The 18,219-nt window shown below is 34.1% G+C and overlaps 1 protein-coding gene across 1 annotated transcript; it reads left to right on the top strand.

The window, feature by feature from the left end:
- Nucleotides 1-314: 314 nt before the first annotated feature.
- LOC137396372 (radial spoke head protein 9 homolog) lies at nucleotides 315-2,227 on the top strand. Its single transcript, XM_068082622.1, has 5 exons — nucleotides 315-603; nucleotides 741-909; nucleotides 1,116-1,260; nucleotides 1,493-1,624; nucleotides 1,965-2,227. Exons 1-5 carry the CDS (start codon nucleotides 377-379, stop codon nucleotides 2,123-2,125), a joined length of 834 nt encoding a protein of 277 aa, XP_067938723.1. The 5' UTR covers nucleotides 315-376; the 3' UTR covers nucleotides 2,126-2,227.
- The last annotated feature ends 15,992 nt before the right edge of the window (nucleotides 2,228-18,219 follow it).

The following is an 18,219-nucleotide window of genomic DNA, read 5'->3' as shown; positions in this document are numbered from 1 at the left end:
CCCAATGCGTGAGAGTTGGCAGGTATGGTCGTACTTTTTATTGAAAGTTGCGTGAAGAAAGACCATTCGCCTTTTTCTGATCTGATGCTGCGCGCTGCATTTGTTTAGGTAGTTATTTTCTCCTTACTGTGTTTATGCCGCTCGAAGCATCGTTTTATTACCATATTAACTACGTCGCTTAGCGAACTCATAAATCGGCCCAGTGCGTTAATGTTCTACTATTGGCCAGAAATTAAAATGTGTTCGCTAACACCATTGGCTGTTGCTTAGTAACCGAGTATACATTGCAACGCTTTCGATAGCAAATTCTAGTGTTTCCAGTTCTGCGTTAGTAGCTCACAGACAGAATCATTTGGTCGACAGTCAACTCTACAAAATGGACTCAGAGGATTTGCATCTCATGATTGATTATGTTGGCACTACAGGTATCATTCTCAATCCAGAACAAAAGTCGGCTTTGATGACTTCACTTACGATCACGAAAAGCAATTACAAATTTCAAAAAGTCATTTTCTGGGGAAAGATTGGCGGTATCAAAGACGATTATTACATAGCTCAAGGTTATGGCAAAGATTTCTTTGGCGACAAAAAGACTCTTTACAGGTGAGTAATACAAGTTTAAATAGTGCTTGTTGGCAGTATGATTATTTTTTTAATGTGAATTAATATGAACTAGACTGTTACATATGTCAGAAAATGATATAACATATATAATTTATATGACTCATGGACTTTTTCAGCAAAGACTGTATAACTTGGGCACTGCTTCCTCCAGCTACTGAAGCTATGCGCAAACAAGCAAAACTTGCTAAAGGTCGATTCTTAGGTGACCCGTCTTATGAATATGAGCACACAGAAATAAAAAAGATCTATGGTGAAGGCGATGAAGTAACCGAAGAAGAAGAAACGGTAAAGTTATAAAGTTAATATGCATAAAAGTAGTTGATATAATGTAGAATAAATGCTGACAAATTTTTAGTAATTATTAAAATTAAAAAGCATACATGGCACTTGTCACCAAAATTATTGAGTGGTAAATATATTATAAATCACAATATAAAAACAATCTTGCAATAATACAACTATCACATATTATCAGCTTTTATTTGTATTAGATTATGATCAAAGAAGAAGATCGCTTGACCTCCGTTATAGCTGAAATTGATGAAGATGTGTCTATTGTTCCGCGCGGCGCCTACCAGAAATGGCCCACTGGAGAAGTAGTTGCCAACAGATCTTTTGAAGGACTCAATGTTTCCGGTAAGTTTGCCTATTTAAACCAAGTTCTTCTGTTGAATTATAGCAAACCAGTTACAATTAACATCGTTAACTGTTAGCATGTTAACAAATTGGCTGTTTTAAAAAAGCTTACATATAAAATGTTGGCATTAGTACTAGTATAGTACTTGATACAAAAACATAAATTTTATTTCATTCTATCTCTATACCAAACTCAAATCAATTACTTAAATAACATTGGTTTTTTTATCAGAGGCAGCCAAGCTCTGTTCCTACATGCACTTCAGAGAAGCCATCAATCTGCAAAAGAAGACTCTCTTGGAAAAAGCTGACCTAGACAAAGCCATAGATTTCATGGATGTGATAGAGGAAGACATACCCAAAGGTATAAATATACTGACATTTACACTAGTGTCTGTAACACTTAACTAAAACATTTCTTTTCATGTTGCAACTAAAAACAATATTAAAATAATGAAATGTAAAATTGGAAAGAACTGTGAAGTGTACGACCGCCCAAACCTAAACAATGATGAAACAATACATTGTGTTTTATGTGGGTTTAGCTTTTGGTCCAGATGTTTGTTTGTCATACTATCAGCATTTAACATTAACACCAGTGCAGTAAAACCAACTACATGTCTCAGCATTTTATCATTACCATTTAAAATTTGGGTTTATTGAAGAAAATTGCTACGTTTTTTAAAAAGTGATGCTCATTGCAGGCTCGTGGAGCATGCAGTTTGAAAGAGGCAGTGGACTCGTCTCCTTACGATCTCTTCTTTGGCAAGGCTATGTCTTCTTCCATGTGCCCGGTACAAAAAAGTTTGGCTCAGTCTACTATGGCAATGGGGAGAAGAACATGGACCTGTGCTTCATGCTCTAAAGATTTGAACATACAGTGTTTGTTTATAATTCCGTTGCAGCAGTTTTTATATTAATAATTATTATCTATTATTTAATTTCTCTGTAATAAAGACGACTTCATCTACAATGTAGTGAGAAAAGCATCTCTCTCTTGCGGTCAGTCGAGGTGACTACAACTATTTATAGTTGTGACTTACATATGATAGCAGTTCTCCAATCAGCTCGATTATAAGCAGTTGTCTGCCTTTGAGCAGTCAACCTCTGTCTGTTGAGCTTGTGTTGATGTTCCTTCATTTTAAACTCTTCTGAGCTAAATTTTTATAGCGAAGTCTGGGCCTTCCTTGATTTCGCTCAATATCACATAATTGCAAGTTTAATAATTGACCTGAATGCTGATGTTGTTCCATTTTCTGTACATGGCCCTACCATCTCAGACTTTTTTCAACAAGGATGTCAGCTATTGATGCTTGGCCTGCTTGTTTTAAAATTTCTACGTTTGAGATCATATCCTGCTACTTAATGTTCATGACCTTACTCCAATCACAGCATGTAGCTTTTTTATTTGAGCTCGGTAAATCGTCTAAGTCTCCGCATCAAATCAGAGAGTTGACAGAACCACTGCTCAATTATGGCGCCTTACAGCGCCTCGCGTGGCATGTTCACAACTCGAGTTGTACAACTCGAGTTGTGAACACGCAACGCGACTTTGTAAATATAAGGTGCAATATGTTGGTATTACGGTAGCATGATTGTAGATCTGATTATATTAACAATGGTACATCAACAGGCACTCGATAGCTAATAGAGAGTAAACTATGTACTGTAAAACTAGAGCTAATGGTAAATTATAGTGTGCCCAGTTTGCAACTCGAGTTGTACAACTCGAGTTATTTTTACCAACTCGAGTTTGTAAATATAACTCGAGTTGTACAACTCGAGTTACACAACTCGAGTTCATTAAAAATCCAGGTCGAGTTCTTTCAACTATGGCGCCTTACAGTGCCTCCCGTTGCATGTTCACAACTCGAGTTGTGAACACGCAACATGAGGCACTGTAAGGCGCCATAGCTCCATACACTTTACACTTCACCCTAAATAAGACATTTTTTTAGAGTTTTTGCTGAAGCTTGACAAAAGCAAAACTGGTTGTGCCGATCATTTCTTTAAGCTCCTTTTGGATCGCAGAGAGCACACAACTGATAATATTTACTATAATAAGAGTGGTAGCTCCATTATAGTAAGAGTGGTGTCTATCAGTTCAAAGCCACACTAAAAGCATTAGAAAAAAAATTGTCTCAAGCAGGAATTGAACTCATTTACACTGATTCACAGTCCACTGCTCTTACCACTACACCACTCACCCACTTGTCGTTTGATGAATTAATTATGATTATATTGATTATTCATTACTCTCTCATGGCGCAGAAAATTGCCAAGCATAATAATGTAAATAAAACATTAGCCTGTTGTCTTACGGGTCCAGGTGAAACTATTCAAAATAACTAGACATGTACATGAAATTATGATAAACATAAGAGTTTTACAGCGATCCAATTGTAGCTGCTGTAAAAACTCAGCCACCAATCAGTTGGCAAAGTTATAGTTGTGTACTATTTTAAAATTTAGAACAACCTTAAAAATTGCTGATATACAGACCTTGAGTTAGGTAATTCCATTTGTCGACCTAATCAAGCATTACACTTATATGTAAATAAATAAAAACCATTGTCATTTTCTATACAATCATTTGTGTTGTCTCTAAAGTGCTATTTCAAATTTGATACTTTTGAAGTTTGATTTGCAAGAAAGATTTGTAATAAAGGCTCTAAAAACACACGCCCCACACAAGAATCAAACTTGGATATTCGGCTTAGCGGCTAGGCACACTACCAACTGCACCGCTTCACTACCTTGCAAAATTAAGAGCAATTGTACGAGCAGTTAGTAAGCCTGATGATCTCTCACGTCGCACGGGACTACCAGTGTACTAGCTTGAATGAGCTGTAAGATTAATGGCTAATGCACTTGCAGATAATGAATTTGACCAGCCACTCAAATTGGGTTCTAAGAAAGAATATATTTATATCTACTGCAGCTGGTCGCAACTCTAGAATTCAGCTTGCAGAAATATATACAATAATTGTGAAATCCGTTCACATATTTGAGCTCTGTATTCTTTGACCAAACCTTTATAATGAGGATTGGCATGGAACTGTGTTTAGTATAAAGTGCAGTAGTTTTTCTTGAGAAGTAGGGATGCAATGAATGTTCAGGCAAATTGAAGATGCAATCTTACTATTTTTAACAGCAAATATCTAAAAATGTATTTATTTCCTTGGGCATTTAGACATTGGCCGTAACTGTCCATATCAGGTAGCATAATCCTAAAACATAATTTTTGAAAGCATTCTAACTTTTCTTTACCAGCCTTTGTTACAAAGGGATATAAAGATATATTTTAAGTATATCCATGTGTGCATTTCAATCACTTTTCACAATTTTTTTAGCTTAATAAAATGCTAACAAACATAAACAAACTTGTATGTAGACGGAATGCCAAGAATCCAAGATATAAATTACTAACTAGTCACGTTTTTCATAGTAGGCAATTTATGTATATTCGGCTTTCTAGCCTGAGAACTCCTCTTCTGTACAGCTATGAATACTACAGTGTTCCAACCTCCACCAGCAGACTACATTCAGTCTAAAGGTAGGGCGAAATGTTGCTGCTGTGTTGGTTGCTGCCAGGTAGGATTTGGTGTCACGCTAGGAACAGCATTATCAACAGTGAGTATATTATATAGTTGTATATCATGGCTGTTTTTTGCTTTATTTAATTAAACTGTTGTATTAAATTTTGACTTTTTTGTCTTTTTGCTATGCTGTTTGAATTGAGAGAACTTAATTCTTAATATCGGTTGCAGGTCTGGGCAATATTAGCAGCACTTGTTGGTGTAGCTGGGTTAGGTAAGTGACAAGCAGATCAGGTGCTATTATTAAATGGTATAACCTGGTTTCAAGAATTGACAGTATGGAAAATCCTAGCAGTTATTTTTTATAACAACTTTCTAAAACTTGGTTATGTGTCATCGAGTCATTTATGCTTTGCAAGATTTAAGTACGCCTGTTACTCAAGGTCACAAATTCATCTCAAGGTCAAGCCCATTTATGAAGATCACTTTTTTATGTCAAGGTTTTATCTGCTTATAAAGGTCACACTTGCATCTCTAGGTCATGTCTGCTTATCAAGGTTATACTTGCATATGGAAGCTGCACCAGCTAATCAAGGTCATATCTACTTTATGTAGCTAAACATCCTTACCAAGGCCATTCTTGCTAATCAAGGTCATGCTCATTTATTGAGCTCATGTTTATGTGTCAAGAATATGTCTTTGGTAGGGTCATGCTGCAACATTATAAACTAATGCAATAACATAACTTTGATTAATTTTTTTATATAATTAACTAGAAGAACTTAGTGGAATGATATAACTAAACACTCATCTAAAACTGGTTGATTTTTTTGTTAAGAAATAGAGCAACTATCCTCTTACTTGCAACTCTTGTTAAAATAACAAATGAAACCTTTTGCCAATACTGACAGCCTACATGTCTTTGTTTATTAATATTATTGATCAATCTTTTGGATAGAAAAACTATTTTTTACGCACTATTAAAACAGAAGCCAAATGCAAACATGTTTACCAACTCGTTTGCAACAAGCTTCTGCGGTCTGATTTTTTTAAGCGGTTTTCCAGCTTGCAAACAATTTCCATTTATTTTAATAATAGAACATGGCCTGCTGGTTAAATATCTTGAAAAACAATTCTATACCAGATCGCAAACATTATGAATAACATATGTGAGTTGTCCTCTCATTAGCTGCTAGGTTGGTGAGTTGTTTATCTTTTGCGAGCATTAGATAAACTCTCATGCTTATATTGGTGGTCAATCCGGTGACTTACTAAATGTTACGGCTGCTCATAGCTTATTTCTACTGGTGGATAAGCTGTCAAGCTGTAATGACAGAAACTCCACACGCAGTGTATTTATTAGACAACTTTGACTCTATTATCATTGATCCAATCAAAGGTAGGATAACTCCAAACAAATATCAATCGAAGTTAAAAAATTAGAGCTATATTTTCTCCCAAACTGTGCCAACAACTATGGCCATCTACAGCAATAATAGCACATACCCGAACTTTCTCTGGTTTCTTAGGCATTGAACCGACTCAGTAAAAAACATGACACAATATTTATCATGACAGCTATGGAATAATGAAACACCAACTGATGTGTGCATAGGATTTCAACCTTAAATTGGAGGACAACTTTTCTGTTTAAAATTCTTTTTTAAAAATGTTTCAGCACAATGGCAGTAAATGAACAAAACAGAGTGCTTGCGTAGCTAATAAAATCGTGAATTGTAGCAAACACTTAAAACATATAGATAAGTGAGAAAATATTTTACATGCTTGGGACATGGAAGACCTTTTATTAGCTATCACACCTGTATTAAAAAAGATTTGATCTGACTAATATGCCAGTGCTGAGGAAAAAGTTCAATCAACTGTAACTTCTGTCATAACAAGGCGATTTTAGCTAACTAATACACTTGTCATAATAAAGATATTTCAGCTAACTAATACACTTGTCATAATAAAGATATTTCAGCTAACTAATACACTTGTCATAATAAATATATTTAGCTAACTAATACACCTGTCATAATAAAGATATTTTAGCTAACTAATACACCTGTCATAATAAAGATATTTCAGCTAACTAATACACTTGTCATAATAAAGATATTTCAGCTAACTAATACACTTGTCATAATAAAGATATTTCGCTAACTAATACACCTGTCATCATAAAGACATTTAGCTAACTAATACACCTGTCATAATAAAGATATTTTAACTAACTAATACACCTGTCACAATAAAAATATTTTAACTAGCTAATATACCTGTCATAATAAAATTTTTTTAGCTAACTAATACATCTGTCATAATAAAGATATTTTAGCTAACTAATACACCTGTAATAATAAATATATTTTAGCTAACTAATACACCTGTCATAATAAAGATATTTAGCTAACTAATACACCTGTCATAATAAAGATATTTCAACTAACTAATACACTTGTCATAATAAAGATATTTTAGCTAACTAATACACCTGTCATAATAAAGATATTTAGCTAACTAATACACTTGTCATAATAAAGATATTTTAGCTAACTAATACGCCTGTCATAATAAAGATATCAAGCTAACTAACATACCTGACCTGTCATAATAAAGACATTTAGCTAACTAATACACCTGTTCTAACAGAAATATTGTTTCATTGCAGATTACTACCTTTTCGACAGGGTATTCAACGCTGTTTTTCTATTCATATGGGCATTCACTGCTGTTATAGCGTTCTTTGTTTATATGGCACAGGTAAGATATACTTCTATGTTTTTGTACATAAGTCACAATAATAAGATATACTTCTATGTTTTTGTACATAAGTAATAATAATAAGATATATTTCTGTGTTTTTGTACATAGGTAACAATAGTAAGATATAGTTTTATGATTATCTATAGATTTATGATTATCTCATTTTTCACTGATTGAAATCACCTTTGTGTATAAAGGTCAAACTTGCTTACCACAGGGTTCATGAATTATTATGTTATCTTTGTTTGTAAGTCCAGGGAAAAACAGTTCGTGAAAACCATATTTATTTACAACAGCCGCAGTTTCATATTAGAGTCATGTTTTAGACTAAGGTCATGTTTGATTATGAAAGCCGTGTTTCCTGATTAAGGTCATACTTTCTTAGGAAAGCCCAGTTTCTTTACTAACAAAGAGGTGTTTGAGCTATGAATTTAACTGTTTGCATGTACTTGTATTAAATTGTTTATGTTGCTTGCAATGCAGTCACGGAAATACTATTTTGCCTGCCCATATATCATTCTCACCTTCGTCTATGCGATAATGCTTACCATCACTGGATTCATAGGCCTAGATACAGGTAAGTCTAATTACTGAAGATACTTACTGTAAGTTTCATGAGTCATGTGTTACTAGCAAAGCAGCTGTAGTGTAGATAGATATTACTTACATCCTCTAATTTTTCCAACTTTACCAATGCGGTTCTTTTCTACCCACACAGAAATCTGCTGGACTTACATTCAGAAACAGTTGAGCATCTTGGCTCATTACTAATACAATTTAAACTGTCTTGAATAATGAAAGTGGTCTACATTGCAGCTCGCTGATTATTGTGGCAGTTTCCAACACCTGTTTATTTCACAAAGTAGCCATGTTGAATAAGTGTTAAGCCAATAGTTACCATCGGGTACTACTAGTTACTACCACTTACTATTAGGTACTACCACTTACTACTAGCTACTACCACTTACTACCAGTTGCTATCACTTACTTCCAGTTACTATCACTTACTACCAGTTGCCATCACTTATTACTAGTTGCTACCAGTTACTATCACTTACTATCAGTTGCCATCACTTACTACTAGTTGCTACCAGTTAGTATCACTTACTACTAGTTACTACCACTTACTATTAGGTAGTACCACTTACTACCAGCTACTACCACTTACTGCGCGTTACTACCACTTACTACCAGTGACTATCACTTCCAGTTACTATCACTTGCTACCAGTTACTATCACTTACTACCAGTTACTACCACTTACTACCAGTTACGATCACTTACTACTAGTTATTATATTAACTATCAGTTATTGTTATTAACTTTATTATTTCGCACTACAGAGGACATGTTTCCTTCAAGCACTAGGAGGAGTTATCAGTAAGGTTGTAGAAGTTGTGTGATCAATGCTTTTCTAATTCCTTGAAGTTTAGACAGGGAAGGCTCTTTGAAAGTTTGTACAATGCAGCAAAAACTTTTCTTGTATTGTGCTGGCTACCTCTGGTATTAGTGAGAGGATCAAATATAATGTTGTAGCATTTGAGGGCAAAGCGCAGCTGGCTGACAATGTTCAATGGATGATGAACATTCCGATGGCTGCCGTACAGGTAAATCTGGCTCTGTGCATCAAAACTGAATATCACAGAAGCTGCTAGCGGTAACATAACATAGGTCATTGCTAATTAATGAATTGTTTTAAAAGAACTTGAGAGCCAGTAAAGCTTAGATATGTAAGTTTAGAGTTTTCTGCCCTCACAAGATGACTTGTACTCATAAAAACCATTGCTTAAACCCATTAACAGACTTTAAAACATATTTTAGAAGTACTTGATTTTTATCCTGTATGTATTGTAAGAAGTCACCTGACATTTTATTTTTGCATCACTCATGATTTCTGTCATGCATAGTTTACGATGCGTACCACCATCAGTAATGAACTGGCAGCTTTTAAAAAGAAGATCGCATGACAAAGGGACGAAACGTATACCAAAATATGTCGGTTTTTACGTTACCACAAAGTCACTTTCTATTAAACTTATGTGAATATAAAGTTGACAATACAACATGAAGAGCATATCAAACTGCATCTGGAAGTGTCTAATGAATTAAATTTACCGGTAGATGTTAACACGATGGTAAATTATCTCTCTATCAATGACAAATCTACGCAAAAGAATGTTGCTGGGGGCTAATAGTGCTTCAAGTTAAATACTAACCAGGAACATTGCATCTGTAATATGATTGACTAACTGCTATGGAATGCTTGGTGTTTTGGCGTGCTAAAAAGATAACCATGTGGACCAATTGATCTAGTGACCTCCTGTCTATTGACTAGATGCTAGTTGTGGCGATATGGAAATATATTGTCGTTAACAAGCGCCTGCTATTCAAACAGCTTGTACAAATGTCCAGCCTTCATACAACAGTCTGTAGCAACTTGACTATGGGGGGACATTTATCTACCGTAAGACACTTATGTATTCGCGCCATCTAACTTTTGCATTTTCGCGGAGTCATCCTCTTGCGAAAATTTTATGATCGAAATTAACCAATCATAACAAATGAGCGAAGACGCAAAATTTTAAATTCTAATAAATTTAATTATTATACTTTTGTTCATCGATTAAATCAAATCACCATTCGTTTCCTTAACAAAAAAAGTCAACGAGTAATTGCCTTCCTCTTCTGCTATTGTTGATAACATACTGTCAAGGCATCTTCCATGTCAGTAGTCCAGAATTCTCGATAAACATGAAATCCTCTCAACCCACAAGTGAAATCAAACTGAGCCATGGCCACTGCGTGCTATAAATATTTGAGATCTAATATTGGTATCACATCAGTCATGGCGGCAGGGACCTACGTAGATGTCATTCATAGTCCAAGAAACAAATGGGCCATGGCAGCAAGCAATCCAATTGCATTATCGATCTCGCTTACACATTTCTACCTGTGGTTCACAAAAACAAACTAGTCTCAAATTGAAAACTTTTTCCTTACCAGTGAACTGGACATGTATAATCTAATTATGTTTGTTCCACTGCATTTATTTTCACATAACCATAATTTCGCACTCATCCGAGCTGCGAAATTAAGTAGCAGCGAAACTTTACTCTGTATGCTACTCACGAAACTAAATACTAGCGAAATATAAGTGTCCTAAGGTAGTGAGTTACTAAGAAGGAACCTTTTAAAGATTATTGTCCAGACCTAAACACATCAGCTACTCACAGTCTATCACAACTGACTATATAACCCTTCAGAGAGACTTATGTCAGCACTATTAATATATGCAGCTTCAGAATACTCATATTATACATAACACATAGTGGTGTATTAAACCTTCTCCTGCTTACATATTTTACTGTATACTGTATGGTTCCTGTTTACTGTATAGTTCTTCATAGGCTTTCATTTTATCTGTGATGATTTAGTAAACCTTTATCTGACTATCTTACTACTTTCAAAACTTCTGTCTCCACTGTACTAGCAACCCTGCTGAGTCTGGTCTCCAATACCTCTATCTTCATAAGTCTCTCCAAAGTCATATATAAATAGGTAAATATTCTACATAATACATAGTGGTCTATTAAACATTCTCCTGCTTACATGAAGTCACTATATACTATATAGTCCTATATTAGCATTCATTGTATCTGTCATGGTTTAGCAAATCTTTATCTGACTCTCTTTCTCCTAACCTAATCGTATTTTACACCTAGTGTACCACATGGCAGTGTATTAAACAACGTTGCCAGTCCTGATCAAACATGGCTTCATAGCAAATATCTACCCAGTCTTTCAAGCTAGTCTCATTTTGCTTCTCTGCTATGGTAGCACTGCGAGCCTCTTACTGTAGTACCTCTTTATGATGTAACAAGAATTTTTAGTGTATTCACGGTTCTAACTAGTGGTTTTTTAGATCAAATCATGTAAAGTTTATGTAGTAAATGTTTTGTTAGCATAACATTGAGAGTAAAAAATCATATCCTGACAAAGCTGCACAAAGGGCAGATAATAAGAGATTCATATGTTTAAATTCCAATTTTTTTTTATTTGCACAAAGTGCAGATAATAGGAAAGTCGCATTTAAATTTGAATATCATTTTGGGTTCTAATCAGTAAATCTATATATGCACATTTTCATCTTATCTTATGATTTTAAATAACATTTATTGTAAATTTTCAACCAACCTTTTCTAACAACTAAGTTTTTCTTAAAGTGGATTATCGAGAACTGAAATATAAGTAACTGTTCTCTGTCATGATTTTTCAAAAGTGTAATTTTCAAATAACCAAAAGTCTTTTAACTTCTGTAAACCTGCCAAATACATTCTTAATACTTTTGAAGTTGTACATACTGTATTTTGATTGGTTGCCTCGAAAAATAAGCAGAAGACAAATAAAGAGTTGATAGTTTTAGGCTCTAATATTACGTGAACTAAAAATAAGAAAATTAGTTTTAATTTGAATTGATCGAATTAAACCAAATGAATATAAATTATTTTGCATTCGTACATATTTTAATTAATTGAATTATAGCCTCTAAAAATGAGCGAAAGAAAAATACAGAGTTGATGATTTCAACTTAAATTTGATGGTTTCAGTTTTAACATTTAAAATTACACAACTTAAAAATAAAAGGTTAGCTGTTTCAACTTGAATTTAGAAAATTGAAACAAAGTTTTGATTATTTGAACTGAGTCAAGTAAATATAAAAAGTTAGAAGTGGTGACAAAATAAATTCTCTTGTAGTTTTGGAACCTTTTCTATGCCACAAAGATGATCTACCACATGTATACATTTAACAAGAGCGCTATGATTAATCCTGCAAGTTTTGCTGCCCAATTCATCAAATGAACAGAAACTTCAAACACCACTTGAAAACATTATGACCAGCTCAACGTTTAAGAGTTCAAACAGTACACTTCTGGAGACTACAGTTTGTTGGGAAAACCCGCCATTATCTATGAACAAAAAATATGTGTGATTTTTTTCATGTTATCTTCACACTAGTATGAACTTAGGTATCCCAGTGAGTCATTGCAGTGTTGTGTAACAGTCTTTGTATTCTATTGATGATCAGCCTACGTATACACATTTTAGGTAGTTGAGTAAAATATATTTGCTATTACCATATGAGTTGCATGCAGTTCTTTGTTTATAAATTTCATGTGTTACAAAACAAGTATGGCATACATGCCATTGATATCTGGAGTTTCAAGCTGGTACAGCGCACCTATGCAACTGTTGAATTAATTAAACAAAGTGGTTGTTTCAACTTGTGTGGTCTTGCTTAACATCCTTGCTACAATTATTGGTTAATAAAAGCTCTTTAAAGATCAACTTACACAATTTCAGTAGATTTTATCGGAATTGTTGGTATTTTCTATTATTCGAGATTGCTTTTTATGTTTGCCGTGATGCGAGTGTAAGGATGTTTCATGATAAAATTGTAAAGATTTTATCGCGATTAAAATGCTTAAAAAGGTGCGAAAAGAATATCACTAGTTGCATGGCTGCATCTTTCTATCGTTATTGATATTGACTATTGTATTCAAGTTGCAGCTATAATTATGCGTGTCTATTCTGTTTGTCTTTTTGCTGACGAACAAATACAGATTTGATAACAGCACTCGCTCATCAATCTGAAAGGTCAGAAAAAGGATCTCATTCAAACTATTATATCTCTGGAATAGGCCTAGAAAAAAAAGTGACATCAAATTGAAGCTGTCGTAGCCTTATATTGATATTATTTTCATTTGTATTACTTGAATATAGTGAAATTTCCCCTTTAAAAACAAATGTCTAAAAGAGCCATGACCAAGACAGATGACAAAATCAAATAAAGCAGAAATACATGCTTGTTAACTTACACTGTTGTCAGGAATAACGATACTAAATGAACCCCTTTACTCTTAAGTTCAACCAACCTCTGTTAGATGTTACTTTGGGAATTGATTGGATCCAATTTTAGTTTGTACCTTGGAACATTTGTATGTTAAAGTCACCTCAAAAATTCCTCTTAAAAATCCATAACCAGTGTCACCAAAGTGATTGATTGCACTCTTTACAACTTGGGTTTGAGAAAAGATGAGATCAAATTAAGATTGGCCCATTGAACTGAAGGGCAACTTTTGCTGAACCACCCAGCTAATATAACGATTGAAGGTTTCAAGTCCAAGAGCAGAATGTATGTAACTGAATAACTCTTTTCACAATGCAACAATATTGAAAGGAGCATACAAATGTACAAAACGCACAATTAAAAAGTGATATAATTACAATGAATCGATTAAAATATTTTGTTCCTTGTTCTGCTTTATCTGGAGAGAATGGGAGTAAACTGCCTTGCTCCATAGCTATATATAATTCATTTTGCTTGAATGGTATGTGTAATTATCTACAGTGCCTATCGGAAACTTATTATTGGTTCTAGAGTTATAGAATAAATTAAACACCTTACTAGTACATGTTTATTAGATAAAAAGTTTGAAAAGCTCTGGCAACGTCAAGAATCAGTTAGAACATAGTCTTAACCGAAAGGATTGACCTCGTTATTCATGAAAGCGAAGTAATGAGTCCATTTGATTTTTCTAATTAGCATCATGTAAAAGGAAGAAAATGTAAATATGGGAACTTTCATTCCTAGAACTTTCAAGTTCCTAGCAATAGCTGCATTTGATTGGATTGGAATTTAAATTCAATTTATGGAATTTTTGAAAAACTAGTTGGTTCAGTTACAGATATTGTCTGAATTCCAAAAGCTTGGTATCTTGGTGTATAGGTCAAAGTTGGCGAATTGTAGAAATCATATCCTTTGTGTCAGCATATCTTCAAAAGGCCATTAATAGGCTTAGCAATTCTAGTACATACAAGGCAGGTCAAAAGTTGAATGGACTTGACACGTTAAGACTTTAACTGTAAATTGTACGGAACAAGAGAATTGTACGGAGGAAGAGGTGTTTATGCAAATACTAATATAATAATGATGTAAATGCTATTTGGAATATATGGGATGCTATTAAAAGCTAATCAGACACCAGTCTCATTAGTATCGTAACAATTTGATGCAATTCCTAAACTCAAACCATTGCAAAATGAGCTCCTGCTGCATTTGTTTATAACTTTATAAGCTCAGTTTAATTGATGACGCTGAAAAGAAGAGAATTTTTAGAATGTGCTATGGTAAAAGTTACTTTGTCATGGCTAGTAACTACACAAAGGCTGATGCCTCAGCTAGCTGCATGGGAATCAGCATCTCTTATCACTGTGTATGTTGCCTTTTGTTACATTAAAATCAGTTAGTTATAATAATTTATAAAATAAGCAATGACTATTTAAAAAATAGGCTATAGTTTTTAGTACAATATTTAATTTAGATATCTAGGTAGATATAAGTTTAGTTTATAAACTAAACTACTGTAGGTAATATCATATAATAGCAACCTAACTTTAAACAAATGATTAATATACCTTTTAAAAGTATATTGTAACATCCAACATGACCCTAAACTCTGATGATTGATTGTGTAGTTCCTGAGCCAGTTATTTGACAGAACAATAACGAGTGTAATACCAAAGCATCTTGTCCTTTATTATTACATATGAGATGCAACCAAAAACTGAGCTAAAAACACTACGTATATAACAGAAATAATTTGCAGAATTCTAGAAATCTTTAGAGCAGAAGAGAAAGTAAGATAGAAAAAAAACGCAACACTTTAAAACACTTACAGGCAACGATGGACCCGACAATAAACCAGCAATAAACAAACGATAATACCATTCTAGATAAAAAGTTAGTCTAACCCATAATGTACATTTTACCTTTGATATATTCAACTTGCAGATGAAACTGTAAATAAAAAATGAATTGTGATCAAAAAAAGTCTCAGATAAGCAAAAAATTAACATGGATTAATACGAGTTTGGCAAAACAAACCCACTATACAAACTAACAAACTACAAAACAAAGCTCCAAAGAAATTATTTTTATGAACGTCAATGACATTTAGTAGAACATGGAATCGTAAACAGGAACGGCCTGCGAGTGGCAAAAGTGGTGTCAAAAAACAATTTTTCAATATCATTAAAACATCGTGCAATTTTATATAAATAACGAACCTTTGGCCGTCTCTTTAGTCACTAAGCAACTGTGACTCGCCCAAAGCCGAAATTTTTGCAAACATCTGCAACTTCGCCAACTTTACACAAATACAATCCTTACACAAATTAAATCTGATTCCAGATCAATTGTTTATTCTTAAATAAACATCTAGTTTGCTTTTGTTTCTACTGAATTGAGTATCAGTTCTTCTCTTGAATAAGAGTCGCCTTTGTGCATAACGGTAATTATAATTCATAATAATGTTGAGGAAGTCAGCGTTGACTAGCCACTTCCAAGTGGGTCATGCGTACAGGCTGTCTTATGTTGAATAAGTAATAGCTTTCATGCACACCTTTATGTTGAAAGTAATGTATTTAGTTGATTAGTATGATTTTTATTATTCAAGCTCTACAAGCATGAAAAGGCAGAGAACATTCAAGTACTATTCAATACAATCAAGTGTAATACTGAACGAGTTTACAAATAATAAATACTAAATGCAAAAATGTATGTGATTTATATATGCATCCAGCTGTGCACAAGTTAAAGATTTATGTCATCATCCTGTTGTTTTTGATGGTGGTGTAATTCTTCACTTTGTTGTTCACTGGTTCTTCAGTCGTTCTTTCACTACGACACTTTCTCTTGTTGCACTTTTTTCACCCTCTTACATTACTGTAGTACACCCACTTATATAGTGAATTGTGTGATATTCCATTAGCTTTCTATAAAAACTGGCTTGTGCACTACTAGGCTAATTTTAGAATAGCATTTAGTGATAAGGAAAGCTGGGCTAAGCAAATCAAGCACAATACATTGACTGGGCAGCACGCTTATATTCTGACTAAGCCAATATTTACACCAAGCAAATAAAAGTCAAATACAAACAGAGCTTTTCATCCTTCACGGTTCATTCTATGAAACAATTTTTACTCCATTAGCTTAGCTGTGCTCACAAAAGGCTTACTAGTGAAGTATGGTTGACTGGTTTACAAATGGGCCACAAATGGCCATACTCAGAAATTTCTGTTAAATTGTTTTATCACTTTAGGTCGGTTGGAAAAATGGCTACTTCATCACACCAGCTAACAGATGATTACACCTGTGCCTACTGCTACCAGAACTTATCTCGCATGGCAGATCCGAGAGAACTTCCATGCACACACATCTTCTGTTTTCCTTGCTTAAAGGATGACTTCACTGATGTAGGAATGACAAGATGTAAAATTTGCAGGCAAGAACAAAGTGTTATGGTACAAGTGTAATGGCACGAACCGAGTTCCTCCACTTGCTTTACAAAAATCAAACCAGTCGAGTGCAAGGCAAATGAATATATATTTGCAGTAAATGTATATAAGAGTACAGTTGAAGTTGCAATAAACACAGTAAACTGCACGATGAGCGACTTCTAGGTGCTCTTGGTCACTTTTGCGGTGTCTTTTATAGCTCTTGTAAGTTGCTTTGCTCTCCCTTTTGGTAATAAGTCTGACTCAGCAGCCGACACTTGGCTGGCTGAAAGTGTTACTGTAGGCCATGTCGTCTACCAAGTTAGGCTCGGTCCGTTCGTGGCATCGGTCACCTCAACATTTGCTCTCCTCTCTAGCTCAGCCCTGTTCTCGGTGACCGATCACCATAAAATCGGATTTTTTTTATATTTTCTACAATATATGTTGTATATGCATAATATATGTATTTCTATATAAATCTCAAAGTTTGTCATCGTCTGTTATCCGTCTGTCCTGTTATAGTTATTAAAATCTTGGAATGAAAAGCTACCCTAGCGCTGAATTTGAACTCACAATGATTTCAACTGCAAGTTTCTAACCGCGCAACTAATCATCACGCTATTCAGCTCTTACAATTTTAATGCTCTTGTCAGATACTCCATACTCTATTGTTGATTGTTGTACTGATTACAACGGAATAAAAAAAATGTTGATATGCTGATCGCCGAAATACTTCCTACAACACTGGCAAACAATATAGTGTACGTTGCTCGCTATCTCAGTTCAGCGTTATCTGTTATGGTTAAAACGGATTCACAAAAAGATAAGTGATAAAATTTTAGTTACAAATTTGAGGTTTACTAAAATACATACTAAAACTTCTTCCAAGTATGTATTTAGTAAGCTAAATACATTTAAGTTAAATTCAGCGTTTATGTTACACACCTGTCTCTAGTTACTATGGCTTGCTGGTATAAATATATATTATTATTTATATTATATATAATATAATAACATAATATGTATTATATCTACATGTATATTATATATATGGTATATATACACATGTACATACATGAATATACGTATATATGCATGTATGTAGTGCCATAAGTTAAAATTATTCACAGCTTCATACCTTTGTAAATGGTCTTTTATAGAAATGCAGTTACATAAATATTGTTCATGTTTACACATATTTTCACTGTTAATAGACAAACCCATGACATAGAGAATCTTTAGGACCTTCCAAAGGTCAACCTCCCCAGTTGCTCAGTCAATTCCAAAGAAGAACAAACATGTGCTGCTCTTTGTG

The sequence above is a fragment of the Watersipora subatra genome, chromosome 5 (assembly GCF_963576615.1).
Source record: "Watersipora subatra chromosome 5, tzWatSuba1.1, whole genome shotgun sequence".
In the NCBI taxonomy this organism is placed as follows: domain Eukaryota; kingdom Metazoa; phylum Bryozoa; class Gymnolaemata; order Cheilostomatida; family Watersiporidae; genus Watersipora; species Watersipora subatra.
Note: the sequence above shows the minus strand (reverse complement) of the source record. Positions and strands in the feature narration are given on the sequence as shown.

Bases quoted from the DNA above. Each gene is read 5' to 3' on its own strand.
- LOC137396372 (XM_068082622.1), top strand. From the start codon at position 377: ATGGACTCAGAGGATTTGCATCTCATGATTGATTATGTTGGCACTACA. The intron at 910-1,115 runs GTAAAGTTATAA...TATTTGTATTAG, and splicing joins TAACCGAAGAAGAAGAAACG to ATTATGATCAAAGAAGAAGA. The intron at 1,625-1,964 runs GTATAAATATAC...TGCTCATTGCAG, and splicing joins AGAGGAAGACATACCCAAAG to GCTCGTGGAGCATGCAGTTT.